This window comes from Bactrocera latifrons, unplaced genomic scaffold, assembly GCF_001853355.1.
Source record: "Bactrocera latifrons isolate USDA-ARS-PBARC rearing strain unplaced genomic scaffold, ASM185335v1 scaffold_47, whole genome shotgun sequence".
Lineage (NCBI taxonomy): Eukaryota > Metazoa > Arthropoda > Insecta > Diptera > Tephritidae > Bactrocera > Bactrocera latifrons.
The window spans coordinates 802,030-825,276 of NW_017537123.1; the positions used below are offsets into that span (position 1 = coordinate 802,030).

At 40.9% G+C, this 23,247-nt stretch overlaps 1 protein-coding gene across 1 annotated transcript; it reads left to right on the top strand.

Annotated features, from left to right (window-relative positions):
- The first annotated feature begins 1,043 nt into the window (after positions 1 to 1,043).
- On the top strand, positions 1,044 to 23,171 carry LOC108973331. The gene is made up of 5 exons (XM_018940547.1): positions 1,044 to 1,582; positions 13,920 to 14,377; positions 19,955 to 20,175; positions 20,248 to 20,795; positions 21,635 to 23,171. The coding sequence occupies exons 1-5, from the start codon at positions 1,306 to 1,308 to the stop codon at positions 22,042 to 22,044; spliced, it is 1,914 nt and encodes a 637-aa protein (XP_018796092.1). The 5' UTR covers positions 1,044 to 1,305; the 3' UTR covers positions 22,045 to 23,171.
- The last annotated feature ends 76 nt before the right edge of the window (positions 23,172 to 23,247 follow it).

A 23,247-nucleotide genomic window follows, 5' to 3' on the forward strand; every position in this document is an offset into this window, starting at 1 on the left:
ATCGTTGTCAATATAATTATCTCTCGTCGAAGATGCAAAACATGACTTACTCGTACGAACGTGATGGAAATAATGAAGTTACTCAAGACAGAATCAGTCGCACTATGCATGCGAACGACTACACACAGGCACCCCTATAGCATCGTACAGCAGTTTATTTTAATATTTACTTAAATTTACCTTTGCGGATTTGCGAGCATATGCATACATACATGTACATATGTACCGAAGAGTGAGTGTGCGAGTAGGAACACGAGTTTACGAGTTGTTGGTAATATAGTACGATGGAAAACGGCCAACATTTGTGATCGTCGCTAAGGTGAGCTCAGTTGGAATCTGATATTCGGCGCGAGCGAACGTTGAGCGGAGGCGAAACACGTTGACGACGAACGTAACAACGGCGAATCGTCTCAACCACGATTCCGGCTTTCAACGGTTGGAAACGAATCAGACCGAAAAATTTCCAAGCAATTTGTGTTATTAAATTATGGCTTTTTGGCCACACGGCAAATGAGCAAATTACAATACGAGGCAGTTAACTGTTCAAAGCGCGAAATTGGCAAAATGTTACGATAAAGTGATCTTTGTTATGCGAGGCGCCTATTTTCAATGTTAGGGCGTGTATGAGAATTCATTTGTGTGCGAATCGGAACATTTTTGTGCGTTTGTCGAAGCTGCCAGTGGCTAATCGTGACCATTGCGGGCCCCGCTTTTGGTGTGTTTTTTTCGAAGTGGATTATGTGAAAGCTGTTGGCTCTTTCGAATAGTCAAATAGTGTTTGTTCGGAATAAACGATAATGACAAAATGCAAATTAAACGCAAAAGCTGCCAAACTCATATTGGCCATGCAAATTAACAGTAACCACCAACCACCGCAACAACAACTGCACCGACGAGTTTTGCATTTTTGATTTGAATTAAAAATATTTCCAAAGCGAAGTTCCACCAAAACAAAAAACAACAAAAAAAAAAAAAAAAAAAAAAAAAAAAAAAAAAAAAAAAAAAAAAAAAAAAAAAAAAAAAAAAAAAAAAACATTAGTGCAAACGCGTTTTGCTGCGAAAAATTTAAATTAAAAATTTGCAATTTTAATTAATTAACAAAACCGTAAAGTAACAAAGACGAAAATAGGGTAGAGCAGCTGAGCCTAGGCGAATTTTAAGGCATGCTGATGCATCCATGATAAAAAGTCAGAAGTATAGCAGTGATAAAGCAAAATAAATCGATAAAAAAATAAAGTAGTGAGGCAAAAACAATAAAATCATATATAAGCGAGGTGAACGCGAAAGAGGCTTATAAATAGCAAAATGGTCACTTCATGCCTTCTGCTGAGCGACAGCTGCGACTATCCCAACAACAACGGCGCTGTCAAAGTCCGAGTGTGCAGTAGCGGCGTCGACGAGCAAAAAAGCGATAAATTCACCGATAAATGCGCTATTGATACACACCAGCGAAATAAGTCAGATTGTGAAATGAGAAATAAAATAAATTTGACCAGTCTTCGTGTTCCATTGATGGGCCTTTTGTTATTGTTGGTCATGGTCAGCGCGCTTGCTAGCGCGGAGGGGGCCGCAGTCTACTCGAGTAAGTGTGTTTACAACATTTCCAAGAAAACCAGAAATTTATTTACGCAAGCCCACACCCAAATCTATAAACATATGAAAATATAGTAAATATTAAAAGTAGCCATTGTCTTGCACGGTCAGAGCGGAACAGATGCCAACTAAAAGAACTGCCTCTACAGCTTCTTCAACGCCTCAGCAGATTCATTTTGAACGCAAGTGTTGCATAATTCGCTTGCAGACAATGAGGTCACCTTCATTATTTGCAATATAACTTCTCATTTATGCAATAGGATTAGTCTGCTGAGCTATTCAAAAGCCAAAAAGAATTTAAATCAAGTGCTAGGCCTCGACCTTCACTTGTAGAAGTTAACCAACGCCTTTAGCGATATTTATTATACAGTTATTGTCCAATTTAATTATGATTTCTTGGGAATATTTTGTTTATTCGTTTCATATTGCTCATGAGTTGGTGTGTCTGGTGGTGTGTCTCCGCAACCGGTTCGCACCATGCTAGGCTGACAATTACGCAGCGACGACAACGGCAACAACAAACGACACGTCGCAAACAACAATGACAACAAAGGCAGCAAAAGCAACGAATTGACCGCAATTGACCGCCAATTCGCAGCAGACAAGTGGGCATTAATTTCGCTATTGAATATCGAAAGCACACGTAGAGCGTAGCATTTCTCTAGTGTTTATTTTTGAGTGCTGTGTAAATGTGATTTTTCCGCGTTGAAAAGCGGGGGAGAAGCTACGGTGTCCTGAGTTGATTGCATTCGAGAAAAGTGTATTGACCTTCGACGCTGCGACGCCAACGATCAGCTGTCTGCTTTGTATGCCCCCTTGTCACTTCCGCTCTTCCGAGATGCTCACTCGCCCAGCATTTAACCACATATTCAATGCGCATGTATGTGTGTGCCCAAAAACCACAAACACCGCGTGAAATCCAAGACCAAATACCGTTTTAATAAGTTGGTTGAGAAATCAACGTGGACCCGCGTCAAAAAATGGGGTCCAAACTATTTAATAGCCGAGTTTCGTTGCAAGCCGCGTGCGTCGCCAATCCGCCCAGTATCGACATTCTACAAAGCGTACAGGCGCTCCTCAGCATATCAAATCAATTGGCTCTGCTTATGGTTGTCATGTAGTTGCTTCCAATTGTGACGGCGCTTAAGTTCGTACATCGGCAATATGTGCCGCCAGCCGCCATACAGCGATCCACATACACACATCTATATTCATATAGTGTAAATAATGTACGGACGTAAGTGTGCCCTCGACGTAACTTGCAACGTCTGCTGCAACTTGTCTTACATACTTCTCAGTTCACGCTTCTGTTATGCACGAGTGAGTGCCGTTGGAACGGTTAAATATTTACTGTAATTGCAATTATCAATTCATTATACCTTCCGCACTTGCACTGCACCTCCCCTTTCCACAAATACCGAATTTCTTTTGAATAATTCATTCGAAGTATTATTAGACGGCATGGGGGCGCAGCTTGAGAATCGCTGTCGTATGCTTCTTCTTCATCATCTTCTAAATATGTATATTGTTCCATTGGCAATTCGTGTGAAATGCAATTAAAGAAGCAACAACACGACAATAAAGCAAACAAAAAAAAAACCTTATTGCACCTTTCTATTGAACTCAATTAGTTGGACTTCGCTACCAACACACACACTTACTCATATAGGGTGTATGATTTCGAATTTTTAGAACAGCACTTCACGTCCATCCGAGCGGAGATATAATAATTTCGAATTTATCAACGCGATCTAGGCAGACGGTTCAAGTGTGTGCGGTGCACAGAGATTGGAATAATTCATAAACATATTCTAACGGTATAATGAATCGAGCAAGTCCACATTTAGACTCAACGTCTTCTACGCTCTTCATTAGAGGTCAAGGTCCTCTCTCACAGGCATTAGCCAGCAGTAATGAGAGGCGCAGCGCATTTTCGCCTTGAACTTTTAAATTAATGACTTTTCGAAATTCACAATTTAACTTGAAACACGAAGTTCAGAATTGGAATATAATAGTTGTTCACGTGCACTAATTACAAGTTATATAAATTTATTCAGTGTTATCAATTGTAATGCTGCGCTTGATTAATGGCCGGTAGGAGGTGGAGCTATGATATTCGAAAATGCGCTTTGCGAAACACCTGCGGGAGAGTTACTTGCAAATAATTAAGAAAATCATAACTTAGTTTAGTGTCCTTGGCTATCGGAGGCTTGGCTAGAGGTTAATGAGGTTGAGAAGCGTGGTGGGGGTCGACATTAATTTACAACTAAGCCCATGGGGCCAAAGTTAGCCCTGAAGTTAACTGAATGTACTTGGGATGTTTTCAATTATTTAGAGATCACTCTCATTCAGAAGAGCTAGAATGCGGCTTGAGGACCACGGTAGCTTGTAGATTGGCAACTTCGCTATTTAGGATTATGGATCTGGTCTTTTGACAGCCACCGAATTCGTTTCCGTGGCGTGCAAAACATTGATATTAATTGCAAAATAAACGAGTGTAACTGTTGCTTCATGGTGTTCAAGTGTGTGTATGTGTTTAAGTATCACTGGCAGAACAGTGCACCAAAGCAGAAGCACCGTACGGTGGTGTTACGCGCATGCGCAGCTGATTTATGCGTCCACTAGAGCGCCAACTCGGCACGCCTGTTTGATCTCGCTTTATGATAACCGCCGTTCGGAGTTGGGAGTTGGATGCTCGGAGGCAGTTTCCGCACACCCCTCGCATGTTTTTTGTGGCATTTGGCAACATCGCTGCATATTTATGAGTGCCGTTGGTAGCCGTGTCGGCGGCTATTGCCGTTAGCATCTTGCGTGCCACAACGATATTCTTGCAGCACGAAGCGGCGACAAAGAACACGTCTGCATGTATAATTGCAACGGCAGTCGCAGCGGTAAATGTGCGCTCTGCAGCCGCCTTCTCGCCTCGTCTAGTCTAGTCTGGAAAGGTGTTCTTTCCGTTGCTGCGTGGCAAGATTATTTATTCATTATTGTTTTTCCGGTTGCCGGCCGCATGGCTACTTAGCTAACTGCACTCGAAGATAACTGGGCACGTTGTTGTGTTGTTGCTTGTGGCGTGCAACTTGCACACTTCACGGCTTGACGCACTCACGAAGTCGAGAATTCTCAACGCCATGCACCTGTCACTTCCCACAGAGGTGGCTCAGTGGCTCAGATCTTGCTGACAAATGCTCACTATTTTGTGTGTGTGAACTACACGTTCATACATTTTGGCAGCGTTTTTTCCTCTTTATTTATGCCACTGACAGCTAACAGGAGTTTAACTGCTTTCATTAGAAAGTTGACGGGTCAACACATTTGTCGCTTATTGCAGATGGCGAACGCAAAAAAATAATACAAATATTTATACAAAGCAAAGTACAAACTTACTCACTTCACCTATTTTTCTTGCGCAGCAATGCAATACTCGGCCAAACTGTTGGTTCGCTGTTAGCAGCAAATGGTCGTCATTTATAACTTGACTTGTTGAGTAGATCACAAAGTGTGATTAGTCGGTTTAGGTGTCTTCGGTGCTAGTTGCAACTATGATTTAGCCTTTTTTTGAACTTTTGAGATGTGATCCACTGACCTAGTGACTCACGAGTAGTAATTTTTTCTAATTTAAAAAACACATGGCTTAAAATGATTATACAGCGTTTGTTCGGAAAGTAATAGGACTGATTTTCTTCCGACGCACCGACTGGATTCCTAGCTAAGTTGTCTCCGAGCACCTGAAGAGTCAGGACAGCCTAGAAGTGGACACCGGACTGTTTTTGTTTCCTTGGCTGTAAAAGCCGATGAACGGCGATCCAAGCAGCGTGCACCTCGGCTCTTAAGGCAATTCCGGGAAATGCCTTCCGTGACGCCCATCGACGAATAAGGAACATATTTTGAAAGTCTTTACAGAATTGTAACGATTGGTTCAATATATTTTTTAAATCGACTTGTTCCTATTATTTTGCGGACAAACCCTGTAAGAGAAAATGAGAAAAAGAAGTTTGACGTTTTGAGACCTGGGAGAAAAATGATGCTCTCAAAAGTACTAATGCTCCAGTATCGTCCGCTCCCACAAATATGACAACTATAAGAAACAACTTACAACTATATAAAAATATAAGTTTGAAGAAGGGAAGAATTCTTGGCTTTTCGATCAAAAAAAATAATTGCTTTAACCTGGTATCTGTGAAAGTTTTTTGCTAGAAAGTTGGTTTGAAAATGATGGAACTCTCGTAGCCGACCACACATACAATCGTATGTCAGCTTTGGTATGTGTGTCAGCGCCGGCAAAAGTGCGGCTGAGTTTGTTCAACCCATTTCACTAACAAACGACTGCATCGCAGAACACGGCCAACCGACAAGCGGTGCATGACTAGCTAATGGAGGCACTAAAAGGTTGAGTGCACAAAGCGCCATCGGTTCGGGATTGTAGGACTGGAGCAGTTAACTTCACAAAAGAGGCGCACAAATAATTTGAAGTGTGTATGTATGTTTGGAGGCACAATGGAAAGTAATAGTTTGAACCCAGAAATAAGCAAAACTGCAGATCAATTATGTATTGTTGATTTGCTGAATGAATGCTTCTACGCCTGCGATTGGTACCTCGATGCTTTTATATGTGCATCTGGAAGGGCAGGGCAGCGGAGATGCTTAGGCCAACATTTTCACAACCTACTTACGGGCTTAATGATCGCTAACCGAGTGAATATTTACGTTTTTTAAGTAAACTGTTCGTGAACAAAAGTCGAAACGTTCCAACAACAACAAAAGCAACGGCTATCGGCGGTGGTGAGCTGTAATATTGTGGCATTTGGTGAAGTGTAGACCGATTAGCACACACACACCCACATGTCGATAGTATATGTCCATATGCATCTCTGTGTGTATGTGCGTAGTTATGGCGATGAGTCGAACCGCAACCTTGTCGGAAAATTGCTTAATGCTTCTAAAGCCAACCGATGAAAATAGCTTCAATGCGCTCGTCTATTAAGCAAGTGCCGCCGAGCGTGTGTGGCTGCATCTATGCACCTGTGTGTGTGTTTGTGTCTATAACTGAATGAAAAATGTGTTCAGGCATAATTGACACTTTTCACATAATTACACACACTCAACACAAACGAGCGCCTGTCATATGTATGTGTATGTGTTTGTTTTTGTTTGTTTGCCTATTTGTCATTTATTCAGCGGGCTTTTACGACTGCAACAATTGACCCAATTCGTGCATTTAACAACAACTTTGTTTGTTTTGGTAATGAAAGCATTCTACACAACAACGCAGCTGCAATTACATGGATTGTAGTCTGCAGAGCAATGCAGCCACACGCACACTCACGCGAACGTGTAAGTGCGCACTTGAATGTCTCTAAGGTTGCTGGTTGCACAAATAAATAATAAAACGGTTTATGTTTTGAGGAGCGCCTACGCTTTGAAGTAGACTCTCACAGACACCTGCCCACATATGGGTATGTCCCTGATGCCGTTATATAATACATACACACATCTGGCCGCACAGCTATTAGCTACTCGTCCAGCACAGAACCAAAGTACAGATGTGTGAAAAAAGTTTAGCTGATAACCATAACCAAATGCATTTCATTTTCGTGTTTGAATTAATTAGAACTAAAACTCCCCAAATACTGTATAAGGGCTTAGAATACCTTTGACACAATGCGAATGATACTCAAAGAAGTATTATATTATCGTATTTCTAATGAAATTTCAACTTTTTTTTTTATTTTTATTTATAATGAATTGAACCAAATATGTACCCCATTTTGGTCGACCACTTTTTGCCACTTTTCCGTTAGAGACATTATTCCAACGACAAGTAATTTTCACAGGCTTCTCTTGAAGCCAACTTTACTCCATTAAGGGAGTTTTGCATTGGTCGAAACAAATGGTAGTCCGAAGATGCAAGGTCAGGACTATATGGTGGATGCATCAAAACTTCCCAACTAAGCTCTCCCAGTTTATGCCGAGTCATCAAAGATGTGTGTGGTCTAGCGTTGCCCTGATGGAACACGAAGTTCTTCCTGTTGATCTGTCCTGGGCTCTTTTATCGATGGCTTCCTTCCATCTCATCAGTTGTTGACGGTAAAATGTCAATCCTTTTCAATCCCACCATAGACTCAGCATAATCTTTCGAGGCGTCAGTTCTGGCTTTGCGACTACTTGTTGAGCTTCACCACGCTTGGACCATGATCCATTCCATAATTTCATTGACATGTTTAAGGATAAATCGACCAGAGCGAGGCTACATCTATTGCCCAAAAACGAAAAGACTTTTTTGACTTCCCAACATGTATATAGATGGTAGAGAAGTGAAAAGCAAAGAAGCAGGCGAGTCAAATACGTAGAACGAGGTAGCAGAGAAGTGAAAAGCAAAGAAGCAGGCGAGTCAAATACGTAGAACGAGGTAGCAGAGAAGTGAAAAGCAAAGATGACGATCGTTCCTAATTTCGATACTATTATTATTTAATTTCGAAATTATGAAACGCCTTCCCAAAGTTCTAGAATGGCTAATAAATAGCAATTCAATAGTTGTAGTTTAAGGCTGAAATTAACTCACTTTTATAATAACAACTGCCTCAGAGTTTCCAAAAATATTGGTGAAAGTATTCCTTGTGCTCTCAAAAGCTTCTCATTGTTACTTTTAAGTTTCTGCAACTTTTAACGGTAAACAAAACTCCATGAACTTAATGATACGTGATTCCTATAATTCAAAAACGTTCATAAACCATTCACCATAGTCTAAAAATAATCTCAACGCCACACGGGCGCCAAAAACGCGAGAGACATCGCGCATTAATCACATGTGCCTCGTGCATATGTATGCATGTATGTATATAGAAACCACGTCTATATACGTACACATATATTGAGCTTGTAAGATCGCTCACCATTTACTGTGCCAAAAAACAGGCAAAGCTTTGTTTGATTTTCTAATTTATTCTTTTGTTGATCGCCACTGGATAACAGGTTTCGTTGAAACAAAAAAACCATTCAAATGTCTATGTGTGTGTGTGATTTAAACACGTTTCGCCATTATTTTTTTATAAAATCGCGATGTTTGTTTTTATTTTTGTTGGGTCTAATTCGCCGCCGAGACACTTCTAGATGAATACCCACCGAAAGGTTGGCAAGAACCAACAGTAGCAGCCGTCCAGTACCGATATACATACATATGAGAACAGATGAGTATAAACTAAACTAAATCTAATTTACAAACATTGGCGATCACAATCACATTCTATGAAACTTTATTGAAATGGACCTCAGATTATTAATGGATGTGATGGAATTAGAAGCCGGCGTACGATCAACCGATTGTGATTGCTGCCGTGCTTCACCACTCCCAAGATCATCCTCAGCGCACACGCACACATACACGCATACTCGCTAATGCGACTCTATTAGATGTCACTTAAAAAGTACTCGTTTATTTTTGCACGCCCCTCTCACACATACATACATACATACAAATCTCAAATCCGATGTATATACATACATATGTACTTACGAACGATAATTGCACTGGCCATGCGTGTAGATTTTAACTTGAACTACTTACGAGTGCTGCCCTCCAACAAGAGTATGCAAAGGTCACTGTTTTGAAAATATGTCTAACTCCAAATTGTTAAATGTTTGCAGATTTCAAAGTTAGGAAACGAACCTAAGTAAACACATATGAACATACACATAACGGGGGTAACATAAGAACCACATTTGAGAGGAACGGCTTTTAAGCGGCGAAACCTCAAAAGTGCCGTCAAATACATTTGGCTTTCTGAAGCGGTACCTAATTTACATGTCTGGATAACAAGAGGAGAAGAAACTACTTGTCGTATAAAGGGACCTGAATTCGACTTATCCACTTGCTCCTTCGATTCGCCAATATCCAAGAGTATTTAGTTATCGAACCTGGTTTCTGTTATTTAAAGGTGGTGCAAAGTTAGTTCAAAATTTCTGGTTGACATCAGAAGAGTCAGAAATTATATCTGTTTTCTATATTTGTTCTAAAATATGATTTTCTCAGTGCAGTTGTGTAAATTTCATAAAAAACGGGCGATAAGTGACTTGACGACATAAATGTGTGACCCAGTTGTTTACTTATATCCCATATATCTTTTTACTTATATACATATGTAGGTAATTAAATGAAAGGAGGAATTATTTGACGAATTTGCCACCGTCAAAAGGTTAATAAACCAGAAGTCAGCAGAGGGCTTGGTAGCAACTGACTCACTTTCAACCCAATTAAGGCTAACGGAAACCGGTGAAATGTACATGAAAACAGCGAACGGCAAAAACAACAAAAGCTGTCGAGATTATAGAAATTTTAATGAATAAAGAAAGGAACGAATGACGAAATTCGAAAGCCGAAATCCGAAAAAAGAATGAAATTAACGTGAGTATTCAGCAAACACATTGCAACAGTTAAGAAACCGCAAAGAGACACAGAAAACGATGAATGGCATAAGGCAAAAGTAACAAAAACTACAATAAAGCACCGGGTTGAATTCTCAAATGAATAATTTACAACACACGGCTGCATGACACACACAAACACGCAGTCATAAATTCATGAATAACCAAATCGAGTTGATGGCGAAATCATAATAACACAGCAAAAAGAAGTGGAACGATAATGAGATTACAGACTTTCAGCTGGGTAGAACCAAAAATGAGAAGCGATGAAAAAATCAAATGAAGTAACTCCAGCAAAAAGGAATCAAATGCTGATGTGATGGTTGCGGATGTAGCCAATTGTGCCGCAAGAACGAGTGAATGAGCAAATTGACTGACGGTTGTCGTATGTGTGTCAGCTGCTGCGCTCCATTTGCCGTTAGCGGCACGCTTCATTCCATGGGGAAGTTTAATTGCTATTGACCCGGTCGAGAGCTGACGTTGCCGACGCCGGCGCCGCCATAAGAGCGCATTGCATATTAATATTAAGGCGGCATGTTGTCACAGTGGCATCTCCCACGTGCCAGCTGCCAGGTGGAGAAGCAGATATTAGCTCCTTATGGGTTACGTATTCTATTTTCGCCGCGTACTCTTTGAATACGCAACAAAGCGCCATAATTATCTAGGCCTCTCTGCTTGGTGTATCTTGAAAATAAATAAAATTGCTTTAATCATGCAAATATAATGCAATGAATACAGTGTGCTTACGAATTGTGAGAGTACGCCTTCCAATAAAAGGGGGAAGGGTAATTATGGTTTCCTCTGCTTGTCCGTTGACCAGGATTCGACGCTTTTTCGCTCGGCTCTCTTGCCAAAGCCAGTACAAAGCTATCCAGTTCCCTGCAATACAAAATAATATGTGCTCTCTACACTTGATCACACGAATCTCTTTAACTTGTACTAGTTTTGTTCTACAGATCACTCTGTAAATCTTAGCGAATAGAACACAGCTATTCTGAGCAGGAATGTGATCTATAAAGCGTAGTGCTTGCAGAAGTTAATAGTTCGTTTTTGCTGTTGCAATATCCTGTCTTTGCTGCGCCTCGAACTTCTCGCGCTTGCGACAAACTGGAATCAGGAAAACTCATATCTCCCTGTGAATATTTGCTCATAAGTTCAAATGACTGTATATTACACAATAATATAAAAATAATTTATTTAAGTCAATCAGGGAAACCCCTGCCAACAACCTCAGGAAACCTGAGTATTTAATTAGGAAAAATTCCCTTAGAAAATTTGCAAGTTTATGATTGTAAGCAAATAAGCAAATGGAGTATGCAACTCTCGGTATTGCGCAATTATTAATAACGCGTTGTTGTTGTGTTTTATTGTTTCATCATCATTTCACGGATCAGAAAAAGACAATGCCGAACAGCTTTGAAAATTGGTACTCATTCCCGATTTCCCACCCAGAATTTATGTAGCTATGTACACGTGTGTGTGTGTGTGTGTGCATCTATGTATGGAAGTGCAAGCGTGAGCTCGACATTCAAACAATTAACTGCGTGAGTGCCGGTTTGATTAATTTACTTAACTCTAACCTTTGACATCGATCCGTCCAGGCAGCGCACAATTAAAAGCGCAAACGAGAACCAACAACAAAAGTAAAAAATGTGCAAAACTTGCGAAAAACATAAACGATGGAACAAAGCGCTCGCGATTTTGAGCGGCGAATATCATTGCAGTTGTGGAATCTTGCAATCAACGAGCTCCAGTTATATATTATATTCGTGTGTATGTGTGTGTGTATTGAGAAAACGTTATTGTAGATGGATTCGCGCCAATTAAAAATCTACCCCGGCGAGTGTTGTCGAGCACAGGCGTTATTAATTTATTTAATTTGCCACATTTAGAGGCGCGTACCCACCCTGCAGGAAAGAACAGGGAACAACTGCGGTTAATTTACCAAAGCGGTTCTGGTATATTTTGAAAATAGTATCTTAACCTCTTAATCAAATGGAAAAGTTCGGAAGGCGTGAGTTTGCCATTTTCTATTTGTTCAAATTTCGTTATGAAAACGGTAATCAGTTCAAGGTGTTTGGGAAAGAGATCTTTTGAAAAAATTTCTAGAGATCTCCATACGACCTTTAAACATTTTTTATGAGTCTGGCCTTTATGTCAATTCTATCGTGAGGTGACTGACAATAAGCAACATGTACTTCTCTCAATCGAACGTTATTTCTCTCTTTGGGGGAGGCAATTTCACTTCCGCTTCTGAGAAAGCGAGAGTCCGTTTTCTGGTTTTAACACTTACAACATAAAAAGAAAAAAATTATGGACTATTCTACACAGAGACTTTTGTTACGATGATTCCAAGATTTCTTTAGCTTCTGCCAAATATGTATATTTTCCTGGCCCAGATTTTCCTCTCTCTTTTCTCTGGTAAATGCATCTCTAATAAATTTCAATTTCATTAGTGATTGTCACCAATTTCCCTGTTCTCATAATCTTCATATATTTTCGCAATTAGCGACCAGCTGCGGAAAATTATAAACTTTCACTTTTAATTAGGAAAATTTTCCGCTCTTTTCTTACTTAACATACCCCTTCAAATTATACTCGTATATATATCACCGGGTGCACATGCGCTTATTTCCATATTTATATTTTTCACTAAAGTTGTCATTTTCACCTCGGTAAATACTCAATTATGTAAGAAAAAACAAAAAGGTAAAGCCTATTTACATTAAGGGTGTTTTGCGGCGCGTTTGCTAAACAAATTATCGCAATTTCAACTAAATATTTGTATAAATGTTTGCATTGCATGGAGGCACTCACAAACACCCATCCGAACTTTACTTGTAGACGTTAAGAGAATAGCAAAGTCCACGCAAATCCCTACAGAAAAGCACAGCCGAAGCATGGAAAGTGAGTGGCACAACTTTGCAGGGTGAATTATACATTTTTCCTTTCCAAATTGCTCTTTTGAAGTCGACAAAGTAAGCGCTTGGTTATAATAATCGAACAGTTTCTGCTACGCAGTGTTTGAAACTCGTCTGCCGATACTGGGATTAGTTGGGTGTTTGGACCTTGGGTGCCCTATATTTTATATTCCGTATGACATAAGACGAGGTTACTTAAGGTGAGAAGGGTCACACGTGTCGTTACGGAGCTTTGCAAAAGTGTTGCAATTCGTTGCTCTTTAAGGGAGGACATTTGCTCACCTCATTGGCATACAAACAAGCAAGTTAGTGAGTGGAATTTGTTTGGACAAGACATCAAAAAATTATCACCGAGCGTGGGGCGTGGCCGGTGCACACACCTAGAGCAAATGCGGCAAGCATTTTCACACCTCGTGCTCATTTCAATTAAATTAAGAGACACAAATATTTGTACGAACAATACGCACACATATATGTGGTCATACTCATACCTCCCTCCCATACATACATATGTAGGCACAAGTATTTGCGCTTGCTGTCAAGTCGTTACTGATACGCCATCGATTAACTTGTAATTGCTGTCAATGGACGGACGTAGCTAATTGCATGTGAAATTGTAAAAAAAGCAACTGCAAATAAAAGAAAAAGTTACAAAATGCCACAAAAGCAAACAGTACCGAAACCGCAAACTGAGAATGAAGACTGTTGCATTGCATCATATGCCACAGTTCCTGAGTAGCGGGATTTTGTGGAAAGTGTGTTATTGACACACCCGCTGTTATGCCATTGAATTCGTGTCGAAAGTCCATCTGGATCCATTATGTACCATTACCATTACCATTACCATTACTATTACACCATCACCCAACATTCTGTGCCAGCCCACTAACCAGTGGTTCTTTCTACCTAACGATGAGACCCTTTATCTGATTTCTTCGCAGTTCTAATGAGCTTATAATTTATGTATCTTTCTTTCCTTTGCAGACATCAACTTCCTAACGAATCCCAAATTCGAGCAGATCTGCAGCGTCCAGCAGGAGCATTACATCGAGAGCGACGGTAAGGAATCTAGTCTAATACTTGAATTTGCACCCGGAGTTTTAGCCGAGAAGCGGCATCTGTGCACGCGCATCCTCAGCGCCCCCGCCAACTATGGTTTCATCGTACGCCTCCTTTTACCGAAGATACGACGCAATCGCCATGGCGCCACGTCCAAAGCCAATGCAGACGATGTTGTCGGACCGGCGAACGGTAGCGGAGGAGCATCGGGCACAGTTACAGCAGCGGCGACAGCGTCGGCAGAAGCTGATGGCACGGATGCAAGCTCTGGATCGTCTGGCAGTGTCATGCCCGCTTTCAGCGGCATGACGTCATTGATTGACAAAATCAATGCATCCGTTAGCAAGTCAGCAAAACCGACGAGATCGTGCCCGCTGTCGATTGTGAGTATTACATTTTGTCTTTAGCTTTACTTATCATTTCTATACGTTTTTACTGCCCAAAAGGTCTCTACAGGTATAATATACAGGTAATATGTATAATATATATAAAAAGGACAATGAGTAAAGAATTTTAGATATTAAAGATTTTCGCCATGTCTACCAAGAATAAGGTGTTCTCTGCCTCTCAGACATAACGCTGACTTTGGTCACAGCTCACATTCATTACTCAATTAGAGTGTCTAACTGAAATATTTTGCCTCAACGACGAATGATTGAACTCCATTAACGAAAAGCATGTGTCGGCTGCGCTAAGAATAAGCGTAATGATACACGGCTTCTGCGCTGAGCTAAATCTGGCGCCGCTTTGGTCACCCCCGCCAATTTGTGTGCTGTATTTTCGATTCGACCGATTTGCGAGCGATTAGCGAGTTACTAATTTCATTTTCCAATTTGCCTTTCTCACTCTTTTCGCTTTCAAAGTACCCAAATGGGAGATGTGTTGTTTGAACAAGTTTCGCAGCTCAGCTTAGAGTCGGACTCACCGAGTTGCTACGAATATTGTATAAACAATCCCATTAAAAATCTAAGTAAAATGTGAGAACCTCAAGCAGAAGCATTGTTTGTTTTTAGCAAGCTCACATTTCCACTTACGGCTTACGTGTTCGCCGTGCGATTATGCTTGCGTGTATGTGCGCATGTGCTGTGGCAGTGGTAATGCGATAACTTGAAAATTGCCAAATGCGTTTTTTCTTTTAAGCCGATTTCAGTTTCAATGTGAAATAATCTTATTTTCATGCCGAAGCCGAAAGCGCGGACGATGTGTTATAAACTCCTACAAATGTTTGTGTGCCTTATTGTACTCAGCGCATGTGCACATGTATTTCGCACGGTTTCGTGCACAGGCAGCCATTGCTGCTGTCACTCAGGCGACCAGTCAGTCAGTCAGTTGGTTGACGGCCCGTCAACAAGAAGTTTACCTTTGGGGTTACGCATGCGTGGTTGGCCAAACGTAGACACTAATGATGAATCACGGCGAACCATTGCATGGACAAATTCATAAACTCGAATGTGTGTGTGCGTTCATGTATTTTCGGCTTCTGTTTTTTGTTTTCTTTACTCAAATTCACAAATTTGTTGCTTTTCTAAACTCAAATATGTTGTCCGATCTTGGCCGCTTACCTTCCGGTTTGCACTTGCGTGGTCTAATGCCATCACGGTTGAGGAAGATCGGCAGAGCAAACGCGTGTGCTTCTGAAGACCAGCGAGCCAGCAGAGACCATATGCACCTCATTTAGTTCGTCTGTCTGTCGATGGGCGCTTACTCAAACGCAACAGCTTAAAGAACGCAGTTAGTTTTAGCATTGATGTGTGTAAGAGAGTTCTATGTTTGAACGGAAACAGATGTGGAACCAAAATAAGCGGCATACAGGGTTTGTCCGAAAAGTAATATAACTGAGTCGATTTAAAAAAATATATATTGAGGCTATCGTTACAATTCTTTAAAAGCTTTTAGACCAGTCATTTAAGTCTGTAAACGGATACACCCCACCATATATAGGTTTTGAGACAACTTCTAGGGTGTCAATATACAATATTTCCAGACTTACAGCTGGGTATCTCGAATTCCGAGGTGAACTTACTATAATGACTGGACTATTTCAAAATATTCTCCTTCTGCTTTTGCTTTTGCTAAAGTCGATAAGTTTTATTGTTTATTTATTTTTTCCGTTAATTACACCCAACAACACATGTTCCGCCAAGTTAACGCTTCATTAAGATTTTTTTCGCTTTGTCGCATGTTCTTGTTTGGTTCGCTTTTATTTTTACTGCGCTTACATATGTACGTATGTATGTATGTATGTATGCACATATATGGACAGACGTGGACAATGAAGTGGAAATTATTATGAAAATGATCTCATTCTCACCTTGAATTAATTTGGTTTAGTTGGTGGCGCTTCACCGTCGACACAGTTGTAATCTTCTATTTTTTTTTTTTGTTGTTTTTGTTCTTTTTGGTTGAAGAAACAGACTCTGATTTGGCAATAAAATCAGACGGTCTTCAATGAAACTATTGCAAACGAGATAATTGCAAATCCAAATTCAATGAATTGAAAGCTTTCATTAAAGTTGAGGTTTCGATGCAGACATACACACTCCGCTGCCCCCCACTAGCCCATTACTTGAACACATGTTGTTTTGGACGTCTTCAATATTCAGGCAGGAAGAAACACACATTCAAATCCAATCTAGACTCTTTGGAATGAATCAAGGCAAGCTAATATTCCAAATCAGAGGAGTGAAAAATCACATAAAGGTTGGGAATTCTGGTTCTGACACGATTTGCTCCACGGCACCTCTTTAGCTAGCCCCACTGGTCCATTTTGCTTACTAAACACGAAAACATAAACAACAAACGGCTCCCGTTGCCTAAAGCATGCAAAACTTTCTCGGATTTCGAATGTTCTCTTAATACTCCAGACATGCTGGTTACAGAGGGATACATAGGTTAGGTTATCTGGTCGACCAATAAGCCACGAATAGACTAGTTTGGTCCTATACGAGTAGCATCGTTTAGGATGCTCTGCGGCCTCCCTGTCGGTATCTCCTTCAGTGCATTACACTGCTTAAACCGTAGTCTTGCCAATGCGGGCCAAGTTCGCAAGAGATACTCTATTGTTTCTCTGGTGCTCTAGGCATTTCCTGCAGTCTTCTCGATCTGCTAGTCCCATCTTGAGGGCAGATAGATACACAACTTTGTTTAAAAAGTGCAATAACAAATAATAATATAAATTGAGAGAATTGGGCTTGATTTTCCCAATCCCACATTCATAACCGTTAGTGTCAGGCCCCTTGCTACTCCCTAAAAATGCGACTGCTGAACGTATCGTAAGGTGGTTAAACATTAAACGCAATATTTGCAGCAAAATTGAAACCCTCAGTAAATATTTGCATATCCATGTATGTATATATATGTGTATGTTTCTTTATGAGCGCACAATAGTAGTTATGGTTACTTTTGCTTGAATGAAGCAGGAAGCGTTGCCGAGCGTATTCAAAACGGCTTTATCCCAATACATTTTGTTTTTAAAAACGCCGCGAGTGTTATTTGCATACATTTCCATACAATGGCCTCAGCTACTCTGCCCGCGTGTGTACCCCATCTGCTAGTGCCTTAACATTTAAGAAAACACATATACTTTGCTTACTCATCCGCGTAGGTAAGCAGTTCATTAGCCGAGCCGCCCAGCGGACCAGGTTGGCGCGCGTTGAAGTGGCCAAGAGTGGTTGCATACAAAGCCAAGAAGCGAGTCTTCCTCTCCGACAGCTCAGCTTGTTTTTCTGGTAAAACGCTGCAACAGCAAATACAACAACCAAATACTTTTGATTTATAAGTGTGTGAACTTCGGCAGCTTGGCTCCAGGGTCCAGCTGGGCTCTGCACAATTGGCGGAAGCTTGTTGCGTGTTCAAAAAGAGTAACAACACTTGTGAGTTCGTCAATTTCGTGCAAAGATTTCAAAACTCATTATATAATTTGTGTTTGCTGTCCAATTTTCTACATAAAATACATCCAACGCAAGTCAGAGGTTATATTAGAAACATATTAGGATTATACAACAAACATGACGCCTGAAAATAAGCTAATCTGCTAATCAGCAAAACTCTCTAAATCCAGATATGATCCCATGGAGTTTTACCTTGAAAATAATCCGATCAACGCTTTGTGACACATAAATAGATTTCACCTGATATGACTTTAGAACTATTTTCTATAAACACTCACACGCATAGCCATATGGTTTGACAATCCGTCGCTGTTGCCTGATCGTATGCAAATAGATCGGTGCCGGATGCGGTAACCTTGAAGTGTGAACATAAACTCTGAATACAATGCAAACATTCAGGTAAACAGACATACGTTTATATGAGAGCTCAGCGAAAATGAAGAAGAAGCAATCTAAAAGTAGAACAGACCCGAAAATAAACCGCGTCTCCGGTGAAAACATTAGTTATTTGCCCAAGTGCCCAAAACGAACAGTAAAAACGATACAATAAATGACAACAATGAAACATGACTACTAAAATATATTTGAACGAGCAACCAGCACGCGGCAGCAACAACGCGTCAGCCTAGAGATAAGCGTGGCGTTTGAATTTGTACAGCAAGCGACAAGGCGTCGCAACGGTGGGGGCCAGCGCATGTGGGTGTGTGCAAACGCTTGGGAGCGATTCGAATTTGCATGCGATGAATGAAACTTTACTTCCACTGGCACACGATTGGTGGGCGGTTGGGTGTGGCACATTAATTCATACAGACAACGAAGTACGCACTTACACACACACACATGTACCGCCGCAGCGCCCAGTTCAAAAGTTCCAAAGCTCATTACTGACCTGAGCATTCTATAGTACTCAACAGTCAAGATGAAGATATATCAGGTGTTTGTCCAAGGCGTCTTCTTTCTCATCTCATCGTTACGTTAAGCATACTTGACGAATCTGGATCTAATCGAAGAATTTTCTGCAGGGTATCTTATCGTATGAACGTGTGCTATGAATAAACCATGAATTTAGCATTTGAATTGCTTGATCTATTGGCCTTACAATAATTGTTCTCTGCCGGATTGCATATTTAGCGACCGTTATTGATTTTACATTGTGTGCGTAGCCACACACACATACACATACATATCAGAATATTCGTGTCACCCACGCCACTGGCCAAATAGCTATCGCCACGCAAAATTGTGTGCGAGTGAACACTTGGGCAGTTTCCAACCCACACGCCCTGGCGCTAGAGGATTCGTAGGCGTGAGCGTCAATGTTCTGATGGAATTTTTTTTTTTTTCAACGTCAAATCTGGTTGTTTTCTATAGATCTGCGCATTTAATTTCTTGAAGATGAAAATACTACTTTTGACTGAGATAATTTTAGTGAAACGAAGTCAAAAATAAAGCGCTTCCTAAGCGCTTAGAATATTACTATTCTAAACAGTGTTTTCGCTGTGACTTGTCTGACGAAGATGGATGTTTTTCATGACCGAAATATGTTCGTCGGCTTGTTTCTACCTTGCCGAGCTATTAGTAAGACCTAAAGTCCTACCTAGAGGACTGTCGGGAAAGTTCTAAACCGCCTCTGAGCTCTAAAGCACGTGTTCTGAAGGTCAACCCTCCCAATTTGTTACTAATAACTCGACATCCCACATATTTTGGCCCATTTACAGATTAATCGCGACCACATGGAGACTCCATCGACGCACATTCTGCTACCGTGAGCAGAGCAACGAGTTCTCCTCTTATTATTATTGTTAATTTAAAGCACGTTCGCAATTAATTGAAATCATGTCGCTTGGCGGTTTATTTATTTATTTTTATTTTTTATTTTTTTTTTATTTTTTTTTTTTTTTGCTGTGCGCAGAGAATGTTTCGTGCCAATTTTGGTTAGGAATATTTGTCATTCGCGAACAGCAGCAATGCGACTTAATTATTCTCCCAAGCATTACAAGCATTCCTTCTCATCAATCAACCGCAAATGTCTGGAATAATAATAAAACTCATTTGTTTTTGTTATAACAGTTCAGCTCTATGGACTTCCACACGCCGCAGTGGCGACTCGACCCTTGTCAGCTGGAGGACACAGCACCAGAAATGGATGATCCCGTTCGGCTGTTTCATGGGCGCGTTCGCATTGTCTGGGAGCACGGTCACCACAAGCTGTATTCGAAATTGATGGTCACCGCCTTGGGCAAGGGCGAACAGTGCCGCAGTGACAAGAAGCATCAATGCCTGAGAATCGGGTAAGTTATTGGCCAATTACAACGTAATAATAGATTTAATAAATATCTCTCATAAACCTCGGCTTTTTGCAGTGACGAACCAATTCTCTGCATTTCTAAAGATCTCGTCTGCGACGGCATTCGGCATTGTCCGGTTAGCAATGAATACGATAGCGATGAGGACAACGAAATGTGTTGGAAGCGCCGGCGCTACGGTGAACCAATACCCCCCGCCATGGAGACCGACATTTTCGAACACTTTGCTTTGGAGGTTTTTCGCAATTTATTTGCCTTTGATGTGCCGGCACAACGTGAGACAACGACGTTGGCAACCATTGCTGCAGATGTAGCGTCTACGAATGAGGGTGTCGCTGGCAGTACGAACAGCACCACATTGCGCAAAGTGGATTCGAAGCAAACAGGTCAGTCCGGTTCGAATGATACAAGCAAAGTCGCGAGTAACGCTACAATGACTACAGCGCAAGCCGAAACGAATACCACCGAAAGCTCTGGCGGCCATCACCGTCGCAATTCGACACGATCTGGCCTCAACTCGGATCTCTCGAAGTACGGCCCGTGGGGTTATCTCATGCTGGGCATGCTATTGTGCGGTGGCGCCTTGCTGATTTGTGGACTTTGGGGTGAGTTTTAGAGGCATTTGGTGCGTTTCCTTGTCTAGCTTTGAGCAGCTGTGGTTTGTTCCATTCGAGTAATGAATTTTCTCTTTATATTTTGGTTTATTTTTAACTCAATCATCACATACAATAACAACTATATACAACATGCTGCATTCCACAAACACCCACACACGAACTAACCCCCGAATGAAACGCACATTGGCTTTTTGCTTCACATTATTACGAACACCACCTTCCACTCCCCACAATAACGTCCAAACAAAATCCGAATACGTACACGACTCTCGCATAAACACTTAAATTGTAATACTTACTTCACTATCCATTTTTATTGTTCTATTTCCTTCATTTGCACTTGCTTGACACCTCTAACACCTCTATACGAAACAAATGATCTTGATCGGTCTGTAAAATTTTCGAAAATTCTTCATTATTTTGCACAACACTTGTACCTCCACCTTCGGTCCACAAAAATGCTAAATTACACAAACACGCGAACTAAAATAACAAACACGACATGTGCACATGTGAAAAATATGTGCTACTTTTTACTCAAATCATTCGAATATATTTAAAAAAAAAAATGGCGTATTCCTCCCACGAACCTCAATTTCGGAAACTCTGTGCAATTCGACCCGGGAAAATTACTGCAAAACCCTAATCAAATACTTCACTCACTAACGAAAAACTTTTCTTTGCACATATCTCCATTTTCACCCATTCATTCATCCACGTTTTAAATTGGTATCCCAATTCTTACGCCTCCGCCTTCTTTCCTTCCTTCCTTCCAGTTTGCTGTTGTCGCTTAAGCTTTCACATTCAAACCATCCGTTCACTTTCAGCCTCCGCCTCCCAGCACGCGACGCAGAACGAACGCGAATCGGCGCTACAAAGTAGTGCGGCTGCCGCAGCCGGTGATCTTCAGACAGGCAGCGCATCCCCACCCAACTACGAGGAGCTCGATCCGCCGCCCGCCTACTCGGTACTCTTCCCCAACCAAAAGGCGGCTTCCAGCACAACGCTCAGCTCCCTGGGCGCTGCAGCGCTAATGCCGCCGACAATAGCCGCCGTCGCCGTAACAACGCCCAATGGCACAGTGATGACAATGTCCGCCGCAGGAGACGGGGCTGCAGCGCCCTCTGCAGCAACAGCATCGACAACGTCCGCGGCAGCTTCCGTCGCGCCAGCAGCTAGCTCTACAACAACGCGAGTGCAGCTCGAGAGTGCAACGTGCAGCTCGCAAGCGCACTGATGACAACTGAGAGCCCGTGTGGTACCTGGAAAAGCGACGTCGCCTAATATTACTAAATACTATAGCGTAGAGAAGAAGTTTTTCTGATTTTCCAAAAAAAACGACTGACTTTTTAGTTCGATTTAAGGTTTAACTTAGATATACGACAATTAGCGAGCTCATTTGTCAGGTTAGATATTCGAAAGGATATTTTTATGTGAATGTGTTGTGCCCCGATACTTTGATCTTGTAGCGAAGCCTTTTGATTTAGATATTAGCTTCAGCCTTTTTATATGTGCCCCTGTTACCTAAATGTGGAACTTAAAGGAAATCCTGCTTTCTAGGCGTAAATATTGGTTGAACTCAAATTAAAGCCAGTAGAGAAATGTATACTTTGGGACTTAGAAACAACCGCTCAGAAGCTTTGAGGAGTATTTAAAGCTCTGAAAGCTTCAGATAAGCTAAATCAGTGAACGAATTAGTGAACACATACAAAATTTAATTTCGGTTAGGGATAGTTTTATAGTTACCCGACTACCAAACTTAACTTTCCTATCAGAGTAAATTTATGAAGCAAGTTTTATCTACATATGTTTTAAGACAGCATTATCCAGATTCCAATTAAGCAGACGGTATTATGGTGTGATGAAGTAAAATAAAGCTTGAAAAGCTCAAAAGCACCTGATGAGCACACGATAAGTAGTTCCAGCTGCTTGCGGCTTTTTATTGTTTGACATCCCTTAAAGCTTCGTTCCATCTGTTAAACTTTCGTTTCTTCCATAGCAGATTGATAGCAGATTGCAACAACGCCACCACAACAATGAGCGACTATAAGTAATCTAGGTTAGGTTGTATTGTCAAATGTCCATAGAATGAGAGCAGATCGTTGTGTAATTGTATTAGTTATTCTAAATAGGTGTTAACTTGATATCTGTATGAATTTATGTGTTTAAGTGCTAATATGCATACTGGAGAATTGTTTAATTTTAAACTAATACTAATTTATTGTAATGTGATATAAGTTAAAGCGTATCTCGACGTGTAAGCAAAATTATAAATGCAAAGTAGATACTTAGTAGGAAAACAACAAACCAACAACAAGAATAAATATAATACGAAATGACTTTTACAAATAAAAACTAACAAAATGCGCTGACATTCTTTTTCGGGGATCCTAAAAAGTTTCCACCGGGCATTAGCACTTTGTCTATATAATTAAATATA

What these genes read in the sequence shown, in the direction of transcription:
- LOC108973331 (XM_018940547.1), top strand. Translation starts at nt 1,306, where the DNA reads ATGGTCACTTCATGCCTTCTGCTGAGCGACAGCTGCGACTATCCCAAC. An exon ending in GATCGTGCCCGCTGTCGATT is followed by an intron (nt 14,378 to 19,954) that starts GTGAGTATTACA and finishes TTGTTATAACAG; the next exon opens with TTCAGCTCTATGGACTTCCA. An exon ending in GCTGATTTGTGGACTTTGGG is followed by an intron (nt 20,796 to 21,634) that starts GTGAGTTTTAGA and finishes GTTCACTTTCAG; the next exon opens with CCTCCGCCTCCCAGCACGCG.